This window comes from Mustela erminea, chromosome 2 (genome assembly GCF_009829155.1).
Source record: "Mustela erminea isolate mMusErm1 chromosome 2, mMusErm1.Pri, whole genome shotgun sequence".
Taxonomy (NCBI): Eukaryota; Metazoa; Chordata; class Mammalia; order Carnivora; family Mustelidae; genus Mustela; species Mustela erminea.
Window position 1 is genome coordinate 116,449,609 of NC_045615.1, and position 18,394 is coordinate 116,468,002.

The window sequence follows — 18,394 nt, forward strand, 5'->3', positions numbered from 1 at the left end:
TGCGAATGGCAATAATTACAGATTTATAGCTGCAGGTTGGTGGTGAGAATGGGAATGTAAGCTGTCATGTGGGCAGCATATTAGCTAAGCTGCCTTCTCCCTAGAGTTTTCTTCTCTTTACTATCTTTCTCCACGGACACCCTATCTTCCACATGACCCTTTTACTTCCTTACATCCTTGAATCTTCCTCCTGTGAGATCAGGTTTCATTCCTTCACAGAATTCTCTGGAATTTGGATGAAGTGTTCTCTCTGGGGTAATTCCCACTCACTGAAAATATTTGTCCAGTGCCCTAATAGTTGTCCAAATATGTGAACCAGAAGCACGAACACAGTACTATGAATGGGAAGCTCCCACATTCCCTAAACGGCCAAGAGTGTTTCCCCTGAAAGCAGAAGGAAGGAAGACCCCCCAGGTACCCATCACAGATGTCAGCTTTTTGTTCCAAAGATACCTAGGCATCCCCTCTCTTCCCTTCAAGTCCCAGAAGCTCAAGTAGCAGTCCCCACTGAGAGAGAAATGCAGCATTTCCATTGAGGGGAAGACAAACACTCCCCAGTTTGCAGAAACTTTTAGGTTTACAGGAGCCCATCTCTACCTCATATATCAGAGAACAGAGCTTGTCATCAAATAATAAATACATTATGTTTTAAAAATACCCTGTACTGCAACTGTTGTGTTTCTTAAAATCAAGAAAATTTCCAAATGGGCTTCACACTGCAGACCAAGCAACATAGTGGTCCATTCTGCTTCCTTGTAAAAAGTGTGTGTTTAACAGGTGCCTCCATCAGGGCCACCTCTAAAGGCAGGGATTAAGGCCAAGCATCTCACTTTTGCTTAACAACTTTCTCGGAGCTGTCACCCATGGAATTTTACAACAATTCTTGAACCTACTTTTGTATTCTGAAATGTCCTATAAAACACTCTGGATAACTGGAAAGATAACAAACCTTGTAATATATCACTACTACTACTAGTAGAACTACTAGTTCTGAACTCTTCAGTTGTTAAATACCCCTGTCAGAGGCAGGGCCAGTTTTAACCCATACTAGTGCTTGCGAAGTAATGTATTAGATTTAAAACTGGCACCACACCATCTTGACTAGTTTCCCTACATATCTCCATGTCCCTCTCACATTTTTATGTCATAGGTTCCAACAGCCATGTAATGTAATGTTAACATTAAAAATATGTTCAGAAGGTACAATATTTATGGTGGGTTATGGGTTTCAACTGCTCCCCCTGCTCTCTACCCCAAAACATGCTTCCACTGCTGCCACAACCATTAATAGGTCTTAAGCTCTTCCATGAACAAAGCACTATGTACATCCCTTCAAATTCATCATTGGATTTAATCCTATGAGATGCCTACTATTTTATTCCCATTTAGCTGGTAAGAAGACCAAAGCTTGGACAGGTGAAGCAGTTCACCCAAGATCAGACAACACATCAGTGGATGAATCAGTCCTCAAACGCAGACCCAGAGTAACAACAAAGCCAGCCAATTTGAATCACTATTTATATATAAATTCTTCCTCTTCTTACAAAATAGTTCCCTCAACAGCACAATTTCTGCCTCTTAGAATGAAACTCACATGGAACACATAATAAAAATCACTGGTTACCTATTTTAATTCAATATGAAATTTTGGAGAGAAACTTCTATTGAGTCTTCTAACTTGGAGGTATAAGAAAAGTTAAGAAAAGGCAGAAGATATTTTTCTGACAGATCTTTCTGCCATAGTTCAGCACCATCCCTGGCAGATCAGGCAACTAGATTCTAGTTGTGGCTCTACCAGGAGCTTGTTGTGTAACCTTGAACATATTATCGGATACCGGATTCATTTCCTTTCTTGAAAATTATAATACTCCATCTAACCACATTGTTGCATCAGATCTTATCTACTGACTTACAGATATGGAAGGGGAGGATGAGGTCTTACACCACTCCTACTTTCTCACATGCATGTCCCCTCCCTTCATTCTTCCAAATAGAGCTATTTCAAAGTTTTCATTAAATAATGTTTCTGATACTATAATTATTTAAGTTTTGTTCATGGAAGAGCTATATAGTGTCTCATAATTATTTTAAATTTTCTTTCATACATACTTTTTTTGTTTTCCCTGGAACTCAAAAAAATGTCTTAATCTTTTATTTACTTTATTTTTTATTCAATGACAAACTCCATGTCAGAGCTGAAAAATACCTCTCAATATGTTCAATAAAGCTGAAAAATACCTCCAATATGTTCACATCAGACAACTGTGCACCTCCATTTTTCCCAAGAAACATCCCTCTGGGAGTGCTTAATGTTTGTGCTGTGATTTGGGCTTGCTTTTCTTCAGGCATGCATCATAGCTGACATCCTAGAGCTCTCTTTCTCCATCATGTCGGGAATATGTGTTGCCTCTCATTGGGTTTGGACGTCATATTTCCTGGAACCCATATCTTCTTTCTTTGTTTACTCTCTTATTTTTCTGGAGCACATTCTTTAGTGACTTTCTGAGAATTTGTAAAGACTCATAATCTGAATATATGTTACTCTGCTCCAAAACTTTATCAACTGTACATTCATCATCCTAGTTGATCCTATGAGAGGCCTACTATTTTTATTCCTATGTCAGTGAGAGGCAGCAGAAGAATATTGACTTCTAGGTTGAGAATCTGTTAACATTTGAATATAATCATCTCTTCTAGGTACAAGTGGTATTCCCTAATTTTATTTTCAATCCTTTGCTTACATCCTTCTTCAATTAGTTTATTACAAATGCTCTGAAATATTTCAGTGATGTGTCCAAGTGTATGTGTGTGTATCTATGTTTGTGTGTGTTTCACTCATTATTCTGGAATTAAGGGAGTAGACCCTTCTATCTGTAAATTTATGTCTTTCAATTTATCTGGCATTTCTTTTGGAAAGTCTTATTATTTGGATGTTGGGCTTCCTAGGTTGCTCAAATTTTCTTGTTTTTTTTTTTTCTTTCTTTCCTATTTTCTGTCTTTTTAAACTAAATCCTCAGGAATTTTTCTCAAATGTATTTTCCAACCCTTCAGTTTAATTTCAGATTTTGTATTTTTAATTTCCAAGAGCCCATTCTGGTTTTCTGAATGTTTCTTCCCACAGTTGTCCACTGTTGTATCATGAGTGCAATGTATTGTATTACATCCCAAAATAAATTAGAGGTTTTTTTAATGTGCTTTTTTTTCTGTTCTGCATTGTTTTAATTTATTCCTAGTATTTTTTTTGTTTTGTTTCAGTCTCTTTCTTTCATATTAGAGGTCTTCCAATAATATTTGGTCATCTGCTCCATTTAAGAGTAAACCATCCAAGGCTGACTAGAAGTTCCAGGACTATAGGAAGAGTTATAAGTGGTGGGCTTTATTGCCATGCCAGTGTGACATAGAGAAGAGTTGAACTTTTCTTAGGAGGCCTTTTCTATTGGGCTGATCCCTGGATTTTTTTTTCATTCCCCAGAGAGGACTCCTTTGTTCTGCTCTCTGACAAACAATATGGTAAGTTGCCAACACTTTGGAGACGATGAGAGAACTGGGGTCTCACTGCTCAGCATGCAAACTTTCACTTAAAATCTCCTTATTTTCATCATTATATATTACCAGTTCCTCCATGGTATTTGAAATCCAGATCTTTCCTGGCTCAACTCTGTTAGGTGTGAACTGTTTCTGCATTGGTCTTTTGGGAGAAGGGACCTGGTCTCTCTGCCTTTTTTCTGTATACTTTCCACTTGCTCACCTACTCTCTATTCCATTCCACACCCTCACCTTCTGAGATACCTGCCACATCCAGTTCCTAAGCATTTCCTGAATCTGGTAGTGCAAAACAATCTGCTTTTTGTTGATTCCTTCCCTTACAAACTGCACTATTATTTTAATGCTGTGCCACGTCAGTTACCATTTGTTTATTCTCTTTTGAGTTTTCACAGTGTAGTTGACATTCCTTCACCAATGTTATCTCCTCTATCATTCTTTTTGCCCTATGGGTTTTAAACTTTTTAAAACTTTTTTGATGTCTTACCTGTCTTTTGTTGGTTTTCAGGTTCCCTAGTTAATCTAAAGCACAGTTTCCATTATTTTTACTTAATATTAGATCAAAAGTATTCTCTCCTACATTAAATATTGAAAACACCATTTTTGATGGCTGTATCATAGTATATCTAACCATTAGCCTATAACTGGAAAAAAAAAAAGGAAATTTATGATGAGTCAAACATTTTTACAAACAACATCAAATTAAAAATCTTTTTAAAAGAAGTTTTTTTTTTTAAGATTTTATTTGTTTATTATACAGAGAAAGAGAGATCACGAGAGAGAGAGCACATGCAAGGGCAACAGCAGGCAGAGGGACAGGGAGAAGCAGGCTCCCCACTGAGCAAGAAGACAGATGTGGTGCTAGATCCCAGGGCTCTGGGATCATGACCTGAGCCAAAAGGCAGCCACTTGACTGACTGAGCCACCCAGGTGCCCCTACAAAGTTTTATATTTGTCTCTGATAATTCTTAAGACCTAGTTCTAAAATCATATTAAATCAAGTTTTAAAACTTTTAAGCTATTAATACATGTTATCTATTTAATTTTCAGAAAGTCAGTAATAATTTATACCCTCTCCTAAAAAGATAGAGGCAATAGCTGCATAGGATTCATCACATCATCACCAACATCATCACCAATATGACTACTTCTCAAAATCTTTACCCCTTGTGTTTCATTATTGTTTGATTTGGATTTCTATGCTGAAAAGCTATAGTTTTTTCCATGATAACATGTGTCCCCATCAATTGCTTATGGACCAAATTCATTTTTTTCTAGTGGAATATTAAGTTATTTCTTATTTGTGTGAACTTTCAATTTGTTAAGAAATCAAGATTTTTAGGCCAGATTTTTTTTTACTTTATTATTTCTTAAGTTTTTGTTTGTTAATTACACCTCTGACAGAGAATTTTTAAATTTTTACATAATCAAAATTATCACTTTTTCCTTTATGCTTAGAAAACCTTCTCATTCCAAGATTAGGTAAATATTTTTTTACATTTTTTTCTTTCATTTATATGTTTGGGATTTTTTTTACTTTACTCTTTCTCTGTAGAATTTAATTTGTAAATTTTTCTCTCTATCAGGTGACTCAATATCATTTACTGCATAATTGTGAGGTCCTCAACTATTAGGTAGTGTAACTTTGACCACATCCTCATCCTAAACTCTTATTTTTACTAGAGTCTGTTTCTGGTTTATTTTAACCCCATTTGTCTGTTGATTCTTCCTCCAGAACATCCTGTTTTAATTACCATAACTGTATAGTACATTACAATATCTTGTTGAGAAAAACCTGCTTTACTACTTGTCTTCCTAAATAGTTTTTAACACTTTCATTCTATTTATTGTTCAAGATAAACTTTAGAACATTTGGTCAAGTTTCCAGAAAATAATAGCAACAATATTATTTTGACTAAAATTACATTGAATATGTACGTTCATTTGAAAAGAATGAAAGTGTTGATAGTATTGATTGCTCCTTTCTAGGAACATGACACTTTTTTTCATACATTCAAGCTTTCTTTTATGTCTTCTGTTGGTTTTATTGTTTTCTCCATACATAATGTGCATTATCACTCAGTAAGTTTATTCTTAGACTGCTTATATTTTAATAATATACTGAATGATTTTTACCTTTGTATTTTCTAACTGGTTATCACCGTTGTGCCATAAAGTTGTTAATTTTTGTATATTTATTTAATATGGAATCAACTAACTCAATTTTCATTTTTTTCTAACAGTTTTTTTTAATTTTTCTAAATATCTTTGCTTTACTATATAAACAATAATTTTAACTGATAATATGATAACTTTTGATCATCTCTTTCTATATTTTACTTCTTATTAGGTTGGCACGAATGGGATCACGAACAGAATTATCATGATTCTGGTCTAAACAGAAATATCTTTATAATAAGAGTAATAATTGCTAAGTTTTACTCAGTGCTTTTGATATGGTAATTGCTTGGCCAAGGGATTTGGGTAGCTTATTTCCTTTAACTTTCATAATTACTGTAGAAAAAAAGTTACTGTTGTAACTCCATTTTAAAGGTGATGAAATGGAGGCTCTACAGCAGAAATATATCCAAGGTTATCCAAGTAGTCAACAGCAAAGCAGGATTCAACCTCACATTGGTTTGACTTCAGAGCTCAAGCTTATAAATAACTAATATTACATTCTAGAATGTTAAGTAAGTGTGAGTTGATAAGCATTTAAAAAAAAAAATGTATTGTGTTTTTGGTTGCGAAAGGAGATGGGAGAGAAAGAGTACCCTGACCCTAGGCAAATGAAACACACATGAAGAGTACATTAATGATGCAAGAAAAGTAGAGCATAGGATGCTTCTCCATAGTTCCTCAAGCCAAGTGTGAACATCAAGATCAATTATTAAGGAAAAGAACATATTTCAAAGACTGAGGCATCTAAGACATTATTATTCCCACACAAATAGCAAAGCTGGGTCATGTGACCTCTTGCTCATTTCAATTTCCAAAAATTTATCAAGAAAATATTTTGGTCTCATTAATTCAGGTCTTTGATTCACTGAAACATCACTTCAACCAAAAAGGTGGGGTGGAGGTGATTCATGCTATTTAAGTCACATCTTGGCAAGAAGCTGAGTTGCGGGAGATAGTGTGCCTCCTTTTCCAGTGTGAAAAAAAAAGAAATTCAGCAATGCTGAAAATAAAGTCTCTTAGAGTGTTACGCAAAATTATGTATTTCTGCAGCATACCCTGGATTACTGACTGTGTAATAGCCCTGCTGGACTCCCACCACTGCACGAAGCCCATGCCGGAAGCATTATGATCAGCATGGAGAAACATGAACATCTTGCTTTTTCACCAGACAATTTCATTGTTGGTGCTAGGGAGTGAAGCTCTTCCTCAGAAACAGTTACATAAAAGTTTTTCATCTTAAATGTCACACTTTTTTAGGAGAGGGACAATTGATTGGGTCTAATTAGGTATTAATTTAAGAATGCAATTTTTTACAAGCTTCAGGAAAGCACACCCTTCACCAGTGACCAGAGAGGCAGCTTGATCTGCATGCACAAGCACAGGATTGCACTTCATACTCAGGTTCTAGTCTTGGTCCTGTTTGGCAAGGCTCTTAACCTATCAGCCCTCAGTTTATTCATTTGACAGTTGGTAATAATAATCTTGCTGCCATTTCCTTCATAGGGCTTCTAGGGAGATTGAAAAAGGAGTATAAATGGAAAAGTGCCTTTGAAAACTGAAATACAATTGACATGTGTAAGGAAAGATCTAACCGTTTCTAGGACGCTCTCCCTAAAGAGCAGTCATATTTATTGCTCACCCTAACTCCTCTGAAAAAGACAAATAGTCATCAACAGTAATAGAGTTCTGCAGAGCTAGCCTGTTTCCATTTCAATTCAAAGCCCTTGAGGCATCAAACTTTCAATCCAGGCACTACCCCCGAGTCTCCAGTAAATTTGTCTGTTTCCCCAATACATGTGGTGAGCACTTGAACAGAACCATCAGGCTATGTCTGATCATATTATCCTATCAGTCAGTGATAATCAAATTTAAAGGCTAAAGGAGAAATGACCTATTTTACATGGACTTTCTGAGAGCCCTTGGAGAGAGATGCCATGTGATCCCAGGACCACTTGGTAACTCAAGCCCTGGGTCGCCACATGGCTCCTTCCCCTCAGTTCCTTCAGCTAGTCATTTCTTTATACACTGTACAGGGGCTCTGTGTACTGGGGACTGAGCTTAAATTGAGCTTGAGACAGGGGCCATGGAATGATTGAGTAGTGAATTAGATAGAAAATTGCGGTTTTTGCGCCCTAAGTGAGAGAATCACTGCATTCAACCAGCTGCTACAACTTGAGTATTTCTCACTTCTTTTGACATTTTTTTTCAACAGGGAAACTTGATGTAAAACATATTTGTCTCTTTCGATGCTCAAGACCTGCCTTTTCCCCTCAACCTTCTTTTAAAATCTGCCCTCCGCATTGTCAATGTTCTTTATCCATGATCAGTGAACACTGTGACCTGTGTAAGTCGCTGCTGAAGGAGTTCAAGAAGGTAAAAATATAAATCTTAAATTCACCACAGATTCACCAGGCCCCAATCAGAATAATCAGCCCAGGAACATGACATACAGGAGTACAAGAAGCTGAATGTAAAAGGCAAAGACATTACAGGGAGGATTTGTTTCTCGTATTGGTTTTGGGGTTTTTACACAAACAATTCTTTTCCCAAGAGGTGCTTGAAATTGAGTCAAATTTGAAAACTGTAAAATCCCTGGATTCATTTATTTGCATTTGTTCATTCATGCAAAAACACAATTGGCTGTCCTAGACCAGGCAGATGAGGGCACTGGTTATACACAGCAAACTTCATTTCAACACACGTGACTTAAACCTGCTCCATGCCTGGTACTATGCTAGGCCCTGAGAGAAAAAAGAAAATGAGTAAGATTCAGATTCTGGCCTCCAGGGATTGACACATAACTCTGATCCAAGACAGAGTAAGAAAACTACTAGAAGAGAAGCATGAAGTGTTTTGTCAGCCTCCCTGACTGATCTATAGCGTTTTAAAAAAAAAAAAAAATACAGCTTCCTGAGCATGGGTTAGGTTAAGGATAAGGATAAAAGGCCTCCAACCCCATTCACAATCTAATGTCACCCAGATGGAAGACCCTCTTCCCAGCCTCATTTCCCACCATGCCCATGACACAACTAGCCACTCACCGTTTTTCAAACATGTGTCAACATTTACCCTCTCAGTTCTTTGTTCACAAGGCTCTGTCTGACTAAAATGCCTTTTCATCCTCTTCACCACCTAGAAATCCCTTACTCTTCCCCTAAGATCCAACTCAGTGATTTGCAAGGTGAAAGTGAACAATGAGATGTCATCCCAAGGTCTCTCTCAGCCTATAAGTCAATGATATGTGAATTTAAGAAGTATATCAAACAGTTTACCTTCCTTGAACCATGAAGCCATTCCTGATGCCCTGAGACATGATTCCTCTTGGTCCTCTGAACGTCCATCCCACATGTTGCTAAAGTACTGAACATACCAAATTGCAATTAGATGCTTATTTATTAGTTTATCCTTTTAACTAGAATGGGTATAGCTAGAGGGCAGGGTCTGCATCTTATTTAATTTTTATTTTGTATAACCAACAGTTACATGGCCATAACTATGTGTCAACCACTATTCCAAGTATATTGCATGTATTTATCTATTTAATCCTCACAACAACCTTATGAGATAGATACCACCATTATCTCATCTTGCCCATGAGGGAACTGAGACATAGAGTTTAAACAACATGCCCAAGGTCATACAGCTGGTAAGCAGTGATCCATGATATGAACCTAGCTCTTAAGTGCTATATTATGCTGTTTTTACTTATCTCTGTACCCTCAGCGCTTTGCCCAGAGGTCTAGTATTTAAAATGTGGAGCTCAATAAATGTGTTTTAGCTCACTAAATGAATGAGCAGATGATCACTACTGGTTACCCCTAGCTGGATTCTCTTGAAAATTTCTAGGCTATAGAAGTTAAGGGTAATGAGCAGACTTGGAGAAGGTTCAGAGAAACTCAAGAAGATGGAAATGAAGAATTATACCTAAGGATTTAGGTTGCTTAGCCTTGAGAAGCATAAGCTGAGGGCTGCTTTCATAATTATATTCAAGGCCAGGAAGGCTGATTCCTGAGGACAGTGACTGAGCTGTTTTTCTCCACCTCCAGGGAGGATGAAGAAGCAGAACTGGTCCTAAGCTGCAAAGGGTGCCATTTAAATCCACCACAAGGAAGAATTTCCTTAACCTAAGAATTGTTTGTTAGACCTAAGAATAAGCTATGGAGAGAAGCTCTATAAGGTTATCTATCTTTGTCTTTGGACTTGCTTCTGCTCAGAGTGAAGAGCATAGCATGTAGGGTAAAGACACAATGACAGGTTACCCCCAGTTCTCTTCTTGAATCTAAGAACTACATCAAACACTTTACTTTCCTGGACCAAAATGAATGAATGAATGAATGATTAAGACCCACATAATTTAAAAGGCAACAACAAAAAACTGGAACCAGCAAGGAAAGGGGTCTTCTTAAACATACCATTGTGTCAGAAATGTAACAATGAAGAAGAAAAGGAACTTGTTTTCTAATTAACCTAAACTCTTCCATGTTCTACATTCAAAGGTTTCTTGCTAAGTCCATCACACCTTTGACATAAAGTCAAAATTGGTCAGTCCACATCCTCAGGTGCCGACTTTGACACAACATCACCATTTAATCATCTGATAGATTACTTTGGTATCTTGAAACAGACTTCTCTAAACAAGAAGTAGACTCAAAATGTGAGTTACTATTCCACTGATCCCAATGTAAGGTGCTTCAAACATTAAAAAAATGAATCTTTTCCTGAGAACAGAAAACACCATCAAACCTACTTATTTTTCTCTCCTATATAGAAACCAAAACACAAATAGTAATGGAATTGGAAGGGAATTGGAAGAGGGAGAGAGTACACAAAATTATTTCTGTATTTGACATTATTTCAATAACACAATTCTGCTTTATTTTCAGTTAATAGAGACAAAATCTTACACTTAGGTGATGTTTTACAGCAGATGAACTTCTTTCAAACACACAGTGTTTCACTGAATTTTTAGATGGGAGGTAGATATTTTGCTCCCCATCTTACAAAGAAGAAAAGAGCTCAGAAAGATGAGGGAGTTGTCTGAGGCCACACATCTAGCACCAGTAGACCTTCCTTAGACCTCCAGCTTCCAGGCCTACCATTTCCCATACATCATAGCCTATTAGGCACAGACCTGCTGAGCACTGGGAAAGACTTATTAGAAGCTTCTTTCACTGTGTGCAACCTTTTTCGGAGCAATGTAGTTGGCCTGTCCCACCTTGAGGAACTCAGCTTGTCTAACAACCTTAGGAGACCTGCTGAACTCAGAGAGAGACAAGTATAAGAGACTGTTCTGTCTGCCTCATGTAGGGCATATCCACCATCAGTGATTTAGGAGAGCCAGGATTCTGATTATAACTCAGGATTTTACTGCTCAAAAATTATGTTCCTCCTCAGACTTCAAGCTATATTACAAAGCTGTAATCATTAAGACAGTATGGTACTGGCACAAAGACAGAAACATAGATCAATGGAAGAGAACAGAGACTTAGAAACAGACCCTCAACTTTATGGTCAACTAATCAACAGATGTTGGCGAGAACGTAGATAAAGGGAAACCCTCTTTCATTGTTGGTAGGAATGCAAACTGGTGCAACAAGTCTGGAAAACAGTATGAATTTTTCTCACAAAGTTAAAAATAGAACTACCCTACAACCCAGAAAGCACACTACTAGGTATATATCCAAAGGATACAAACATAGTAATCGAAGTGGCACCAGCCCCCCAATGTTTATACAGTGTCCACAATAGCTAAAATATGGAAAGAGTGCAGATGTCCATCAACAGATGAATGGATAAAGATATGGTATATATCTCTAATGGAATATGACTTAGCCAACAAAAAGAATGAAACCTCACCATTTTCAATGACATGGATGGAACTAGACAGTATTATGTTAAGCGAAATAAGTCAATCAGAAGAAGACAAATATATGATTTCACTCCTGTGGGATTTAAGAAACAAAGTAGATTAGCATAGGGGAAGGGAAGGAAAAATAAAGTAAGATGCAAACAGAGAGGGAGGCAAACCATAAGAGACTCTTAACTATAGGAAACAAATGGAGGGTTGCTGGAGGGGAGGTGAGTGGGAGGATGGGATGATTGGGTGGTGGGCATTAAGGTGGATGCTTGATATAATGAGCACTGGGTGTTATATACAACTTAATTCTACCCCCGAAACTAATAACTCAGTATAAGTTAACTAAAGTGAATTTAAGTAAATTTTTAAAAAATTATGCTCCTCCTTAAAAACCTGGCTCAAAAGCCATCTACCCTGTGAGATCATCCCTGCCCTCTTGCACCATGTGGATAGACATAATCCTTTGGTGCTTACAAAAGATTATGTCCTTACAAAGCACTGGATCCAGTCTGCTTTGGCCCAGGCCGCATGTACTTATTAAGTGCTCCTAACCTCTCTGAAACTCCCTCATCTATAAAATGAAGATACTACTCATATCTCCCCAATGCCACAATGATAAGGATTCTATGAGTTAATATAAGGAGAATTCTTAAACAGCTCTTCACACAAAGTAAGCCCTTGATCAGTACATTCCTGATATTATTATCTTCTGTGAGATTTCTGAGCCCTCACTGGGTTTTGTTTATCCTCCTAGTATAAAATACAATATTACTTATATTTATTATAACTCTTCTCCACCATTTTGTTAGTTATTATCCACCCCACCATGAGCCCAGAGACCATTTCTGTCTGGTAATCTCTTTTCAGATAATGCCACCCATATCCACCTTAGACACCTTAAAGAAAAACCTGAGGGCCATTTGACTCTTCCCATATCCTCACACCATGCATCAGTCAATCATCAAATCCTGAGGTTGGTATCTTCTATATATTTCTGAAATTCCCCTCCATCTGCATCTTGTTTCCATGATCCAGCCAGTCCTTACTTAAAATAGTGAAGCACCTTCTTCACTGGGTTTTGGTCTCTACTCTTACCATACCTCAATTAATCTTCCACAGAAATCAGAAATGATCTTTCTTTTAAAAATTTTAAAAAATTAATCCTTATGTCATACCTTTGCTTAAAACCTATCCATGGTTCCCCACGGCCATTTGAAGCTAGTTGGTCTGACCACACAGGACCTCTCTACTCTCTCCCTCTTCAGACTTATCTTCCACCACTCCTGCCTCACACTGAAACACTAGAACCCAGAACAACTGGCTGCTTAACACATACCTTAGAGTCTCTCACTTTCCTGTCTCTGATCTGTTCTCTCTAGCCCTGAATTCTCTTCCCAGTTCTTTGTCTAGCTTAAAGCCTTCTCTTTGTTTAATTGACTCTAGATTTACCTCCTCTATGAGCTTATTCTTCAGTGTTTCCATGATACAAAGCATTTTATTGTGCTTCTGTAATTATAGTGACCTGCTGCACTTATCCCACCATGACCTCAAATTTAAGGGCATTGCTTCTAGCTACTTTCTCATCCACTTAACTGTGGATATGCTTGGCACATAGTAGGTATTCAAAGAAATATTGAGTAACTGAAAGCATTACATAGACAGTAGGTAGACAGGAGCTGACACATACAGTGTGTGCAACGGGTCACTTTACAGTACTTACTGAAGTGCTCTTCTAAGCACTTTCCATAAATTAACACGTTTACTCCTCACAACAATCCTATATGGTAGCTAGGATAATTACCTCCATTTTACAGTTGAATAGAGGATGAAACTGAAGTACAGAGAGTTTACATCCTTAGAAAATGATGACCCCAAGTTTAGAACCCAGCAGACTAGCCCTAGACCCCATATTCTTGATGCTTATGCTGTAATACCTGTCCAGATAGGGGTACTATGATAAATAAAGATACCTAAACAGACACAGATAGTATGGTCTAGCTCCAATTTTGCAGATGAGAAAGTTGAGGCATAGGAAGTTCATAGAGAAGTGGTCCAGAGAAAAGAAAGTCAAAGCTCAGAGCAGTAATCCCTTCCCCTCACTAACCAACTGTGGAACTTGGGGCAGTCACTCAGCCTCCCTGGGCCTTGGTTCTTCAAGTGCAGTATCAGGGCCAGATCATGTCTTAGCTTTCTTCCAACTCACATTTGCAATTCTCACAGTTCGGCAAGATTAATCAGGGTTGAGTTTGTGCCAGTCTCAGTGCTAAGTGCGGAGACACAGAGGCAAACAAGATGCATCTCTACCCTGAGAAATTTATCTTCTTGTGGGGGAGACAGGCACAGACAGGCAGTATTGACAGACAAGCTCAAAATGGCCACACCGCAATTACATCGGTTATTTTAAAGGAAACGACCCCAAGATATAATAATATCCAGAAACAAGTCCTTTGCCCCTCCATAAGGTCTTTCAACTGTCAATTGCCAGAACAAGAAAGTAGCACCATGCTCCCCCTCCCCCACCTTTCTTTCAAGACCTCACTCAAGCATAACCCCCTTGTTTGACAAGCAAAGAAGCAAAGTCGCTGCCTTAAGTAGTTTGCCAGTGGTCAGATTGTTACCTGGTGGTATAAGCCACTGCCACCTCTGTTCCAGAGGTTCTTCCATAGCTGGACCATGAGAGGCAGGAGCATTAACTCTGACATAGCCGCTGTTGGTTTTCCAGTATGGGTTATATGCTTAAATGGATTTTCAGATTTACAGTTGATTCTAGAAATTGCATCTACTTCATTTCCAACTCCATGGGTAAGCTGGTTCATTTAAGGCAAACAGCATCCAATTAAAATATATTCTGAAGAAGTGAGTGAGCAAGCCATTTTTGTTCAACTCTTAATTTAAAACACAAACACAAAAACAAAAACAAAAATAAAGAACTATCAGGGGGACTTCTCAAATACCAAGTCCCATCACATCATTGTGAGATGAGACAGTTAAAATACATAGGATCAAAATATAATTTGAAAATATACTCTAAGAGGCGGCCTTGTGTAAGAGCAGTGGCCTCAGGGCCAGTCTCAGTGGGTCCACATCTCTTTTCAGCATCTTAGCAGCTATGTGACCTTGGGCATGTTCCCTAACACTACTAAGTCTCAGTCTCCCCACCTGTGCAATAGGATCAAATAATATCTTTCTATCAGAGTACTAGTAAGAATTAGAAATGTAACTTCATGCCTGGTATAGAATAAGGGTTAAAAAAATAAACGATTAAAAACATTTTATTAAAGTCTTAATGATTCAGAGATTGATTATTCTATTAGAAATTTGTCATGCTTTCTCCCTTTCTTCCTTTTACTTCCTGCCTGCCCACATCACAGCTGCTCATAAACTATTATTCGTGAGATAAAAAATGAGATAAAATTCAATTCAGATCACACAGCAACAAAAGTGGAATTGGCACTGGAGTCAAACAGGCCTGAACTTGAGCACTGGATGGCTTTTGACAGGTTATATAACCTCCTTGAGTCTTCGTTTCTTCATCCCTAAAATGGAGGCAATCTTCTAAACCTCTAGGCGTCTTACAAAGATGTAAACACACACACACACACACACACACACACACACACACACACACCTCTTGCACTGTAACTGGTAAATAGTAGGTATAGTAGGTAGATAGGAAAGTACTGGATCATTTTTAGTAAGAAATGCAGTATTTGGCTAAACTAAATCTTCAACATCACTCACAACTTATTTTAAAAACAGCTTCATCACTACCATGGATGGCTAAAGGAAGTCATTGTCGCAAAGCTCTTGCATCTGGTGCCATCATATTTCATTTCCTCCCTTGGAGACAGCTTGACTGTCAGCAGAAGTAGGCCGACTTTGTGCATATGTGGACCTGGCATGGCCATACTGATGACTGGAACATGGGGCAGAGGTAGTCCTCAAAGCGGGGAGGCAGGTGAAGCTGAAGCTGACACATTTGACATCTTTTCCCTCCACTGCCATGAATTACTGAGTCAGGGAGACCGAACCAGAGATTATGATGTCCTCCTTTTCATAAGCACTACTTCCACTATAGAAGTTTCTGTTATCAAATGACAGGGTTTGACCAGCTATACAAGATCACATCTTTGGAAGCAAGTAGCAAAGAGAGCATGTTCATTATTTGCCTTTGGGAAATTACTAAGCGAAAGGTTCATGGGATGCTGACATTATAGGACATGTGCTTTTTTACATAAACATTTGGCTTCCATGTTTCTAATTTAAATATTTTGTCTACAGAGATCTCTGAGTCATCTGCTCACATCCTTTCTCCTTTAATCCTCCCTTGAGCTCAGCAGAGACTATATATAAAAATGCTAACTTTCTAAAGGAAAACACATAAACAAAAGACAAAAATCCTAAAGTCACGACTACCTACCATAAAATATCTGAATATTTGTTTAGACCCCCTGGAGACCCACCACATGACATTCTCAAAGTAGCATGCAGAGATTCATTCTGTATCCTTTCCTACTTCCTAAATACTGCTCCCACTCAAAGTGGATGGACGCCAATTTCATGGCAGGCTGGAGGATGTTTTTTTCGGAAGCTCCTTACTTAACATCACATTGCTTAGAACAGAACATACCTGTCAATATCAGTGCCACATTTCTCTAACATTTCTCCTGCAGAGGAGAAATTTTATGAAAAGTTTCCTTCTTTTTATAAAAAGAGAGAATTATTTTTTATAATTGATGTTGAAAATCAACTAATTCCCAAATCACCATTTTTTTCTGTGAAACTTTCTGCTACAGACAAAACGGAAAATCACAGTTTCACTTCATCCAACACCATCCAAAAGAAATGCTTCATGCATGGAAATGTTCTTTTTCCATAAGGCAGTGCCATTTAAGGGGAAAAAAAAAAAAAAAAGCTCTGGCATCGCTCTTCAATATTGTTGTCTAATTAAATAGCAATGCAGTGGATGCGTAAAAGTATGCATTAGAGGTGTGTAATGTGTAATGTGAAGAAGAGTAATCAAAGCCATTCAACAGGATTTAGGAAGGGATTTCAGTTGGCAGCTTATGAGACAGGAGCATATAATTTTGCTAATTTGAAATAGGTATTGTAACATATAAACATTACTGCTTTGCATATTTTAATGAAAACTCCCTCTACACCGAAATGAATCCTTTAGCTTGAACTCTCTGCATACCACAGAGCTTCTACCTATTATGAGTTCAGCATAAATAAGAAAGGCACGCAAGTTGCATTAAAAGATGGTCACCTCATTAAAATAGGTTAAAACCAAGACCCTTATTCCAAGCTACTATAACACCATAAAGTAAGTCTGGTGACAGGTGTTGTATTAAATTTTTATATTACAATGAACTTGTACTCACACAAACCAAATCTGCATGTTTCCTTTGATATACACCTGCAACTTGTTAATTCAAGGGCCTTTATTAAGAAAGTATGAATTTAGCAACATCTATAGATTTGTAAAACCCCATTAGCTTGCTTGAGAATATAGAGTAAATTCATTTGGAGTCTTATTTGCATGGTTTACAAAGAAATGGAAATTAATGAGGACCTTTCCCAAATGGATGTGCCTACAGATAATGCAGTTCTGCAAAAAGACCAATGTGAATTACCTACACTTGGGCTAAAGAGTGGAGAGAGAGAGACCAGGGTCCATCTGGAGCTGAGGACATCACTTACCTGCCAGCTCGCTTCTCGCTGAAGGCCTTTTTTCCAGTCTTCTTCCAGCCTGGGGGAGGTCTCATCCATTGCTGATGCTGCTTGCACAAACTGCATCCGCCAGTGGCTGTTACTCCCTTTCGTTGCAAGCCTTTACCAAAGCGGCAGCGAGGGCAGTTCAGGGGCAGACTGTCATGGAGAAAATGCCAGGCCAGAGGATGAAGGATCGGGCAGGAAGAAGCCACATGGGAATAAATTTGGGATACATGGGGCTACCCTGACAGCTGCCAACTGGCCAGGCGGGAGGCCAGCTCAGCCACTGAGTGTCCAGAGATTAGGAACAACTAAGTTCCAGGGCCAGCAGACAATGGGTCATTCTTATGCTTCTGGCATAAAGGTCAGAGGAGGGAAGTGTGAAGGCATGCTTTATGCCCTGGAAATATGCATTTCTATGTGTGCTCCCATCTTCTCCTCACCCCAACACACACACACACACACACACACACACACACACACACACACACACACACGAATTTGCATTGTTCTGCACCGTGGTATCAATAGGCTGGAATATCCTGGAAGTAATAAGTTACTTTACATAGAAGCAACACTTTTCATTTGAACACATTTCCCCCAGCACCATATGAATCACTCACCAGCCAGTAAACATGAAAAATAGCAAGCTCCCTTGGGCGAAAAATAGACTGATCCCTATAGTTGAATCCTGAGCATCTACAGTCCCTGGCTTCACCCCATGGGATGTTTTGCCACAGACACTCAGCCTTGACCATGGACCCCAACCCTTTTTCCAAATGATTATCCAAAATGATCAGTTTGGACAGACTCCTAAAATGTGGGGCTAAACCAACCCAAATCTAAACAAAGTCTGTCCTGCTTCACTGGTTTCTCGCACAGAATGACCCTCTCTTGCTGTTCAGAATTGATTACCTATAATTTTAAGGTGTGTAGCTGGAACTACTGTTGGTAGTACCTACTTCTTTTCAGTTAGAACAGTGGTTCTCAAACTTGACTACACAACAGAATCAACTGGGAAGCTTTGTAAAAACACTATCACCAGGCTTCATCCCCTTCAGAATCCAGGATTAAAATCACAGAACTTAGTTTTGAGTA

The 18,394-nt window shown here is 38.3% G+C and overlaps 1 protein-coding gene across 3 annotated transcripts in view; it reads right to left on the reverse strand.

Moving 5' to 3' along the window:
- PPARGC1A (PPARG coactivator 1 alpha) overlaps nt 1–18,394 on the reverse strand; it is a 641,970-nt gene that overhangs the window by 279,262 nt on the left and 344,314 nt on the right. Inside the window, exon 1 of one of the 3 annotated variants that reach the window (XM_032333988.1) lies at nt 17,285–17,452. The exons of the other annotated variants lie outside the window; for them this stretch is intronic. Within the exon in view, the coding sequence (XP_032189879.1) occupies nt 17,285–17,380 (96 nt within the window). The 5' untranslated portion in view covers nt 17,381–17,452. Of the gene's footprint in view, nt 1–17,284; nt 17,453–18,394 lie in introns of those variants that run through there. 3 annotated transcript variants of the gene reach the window in all.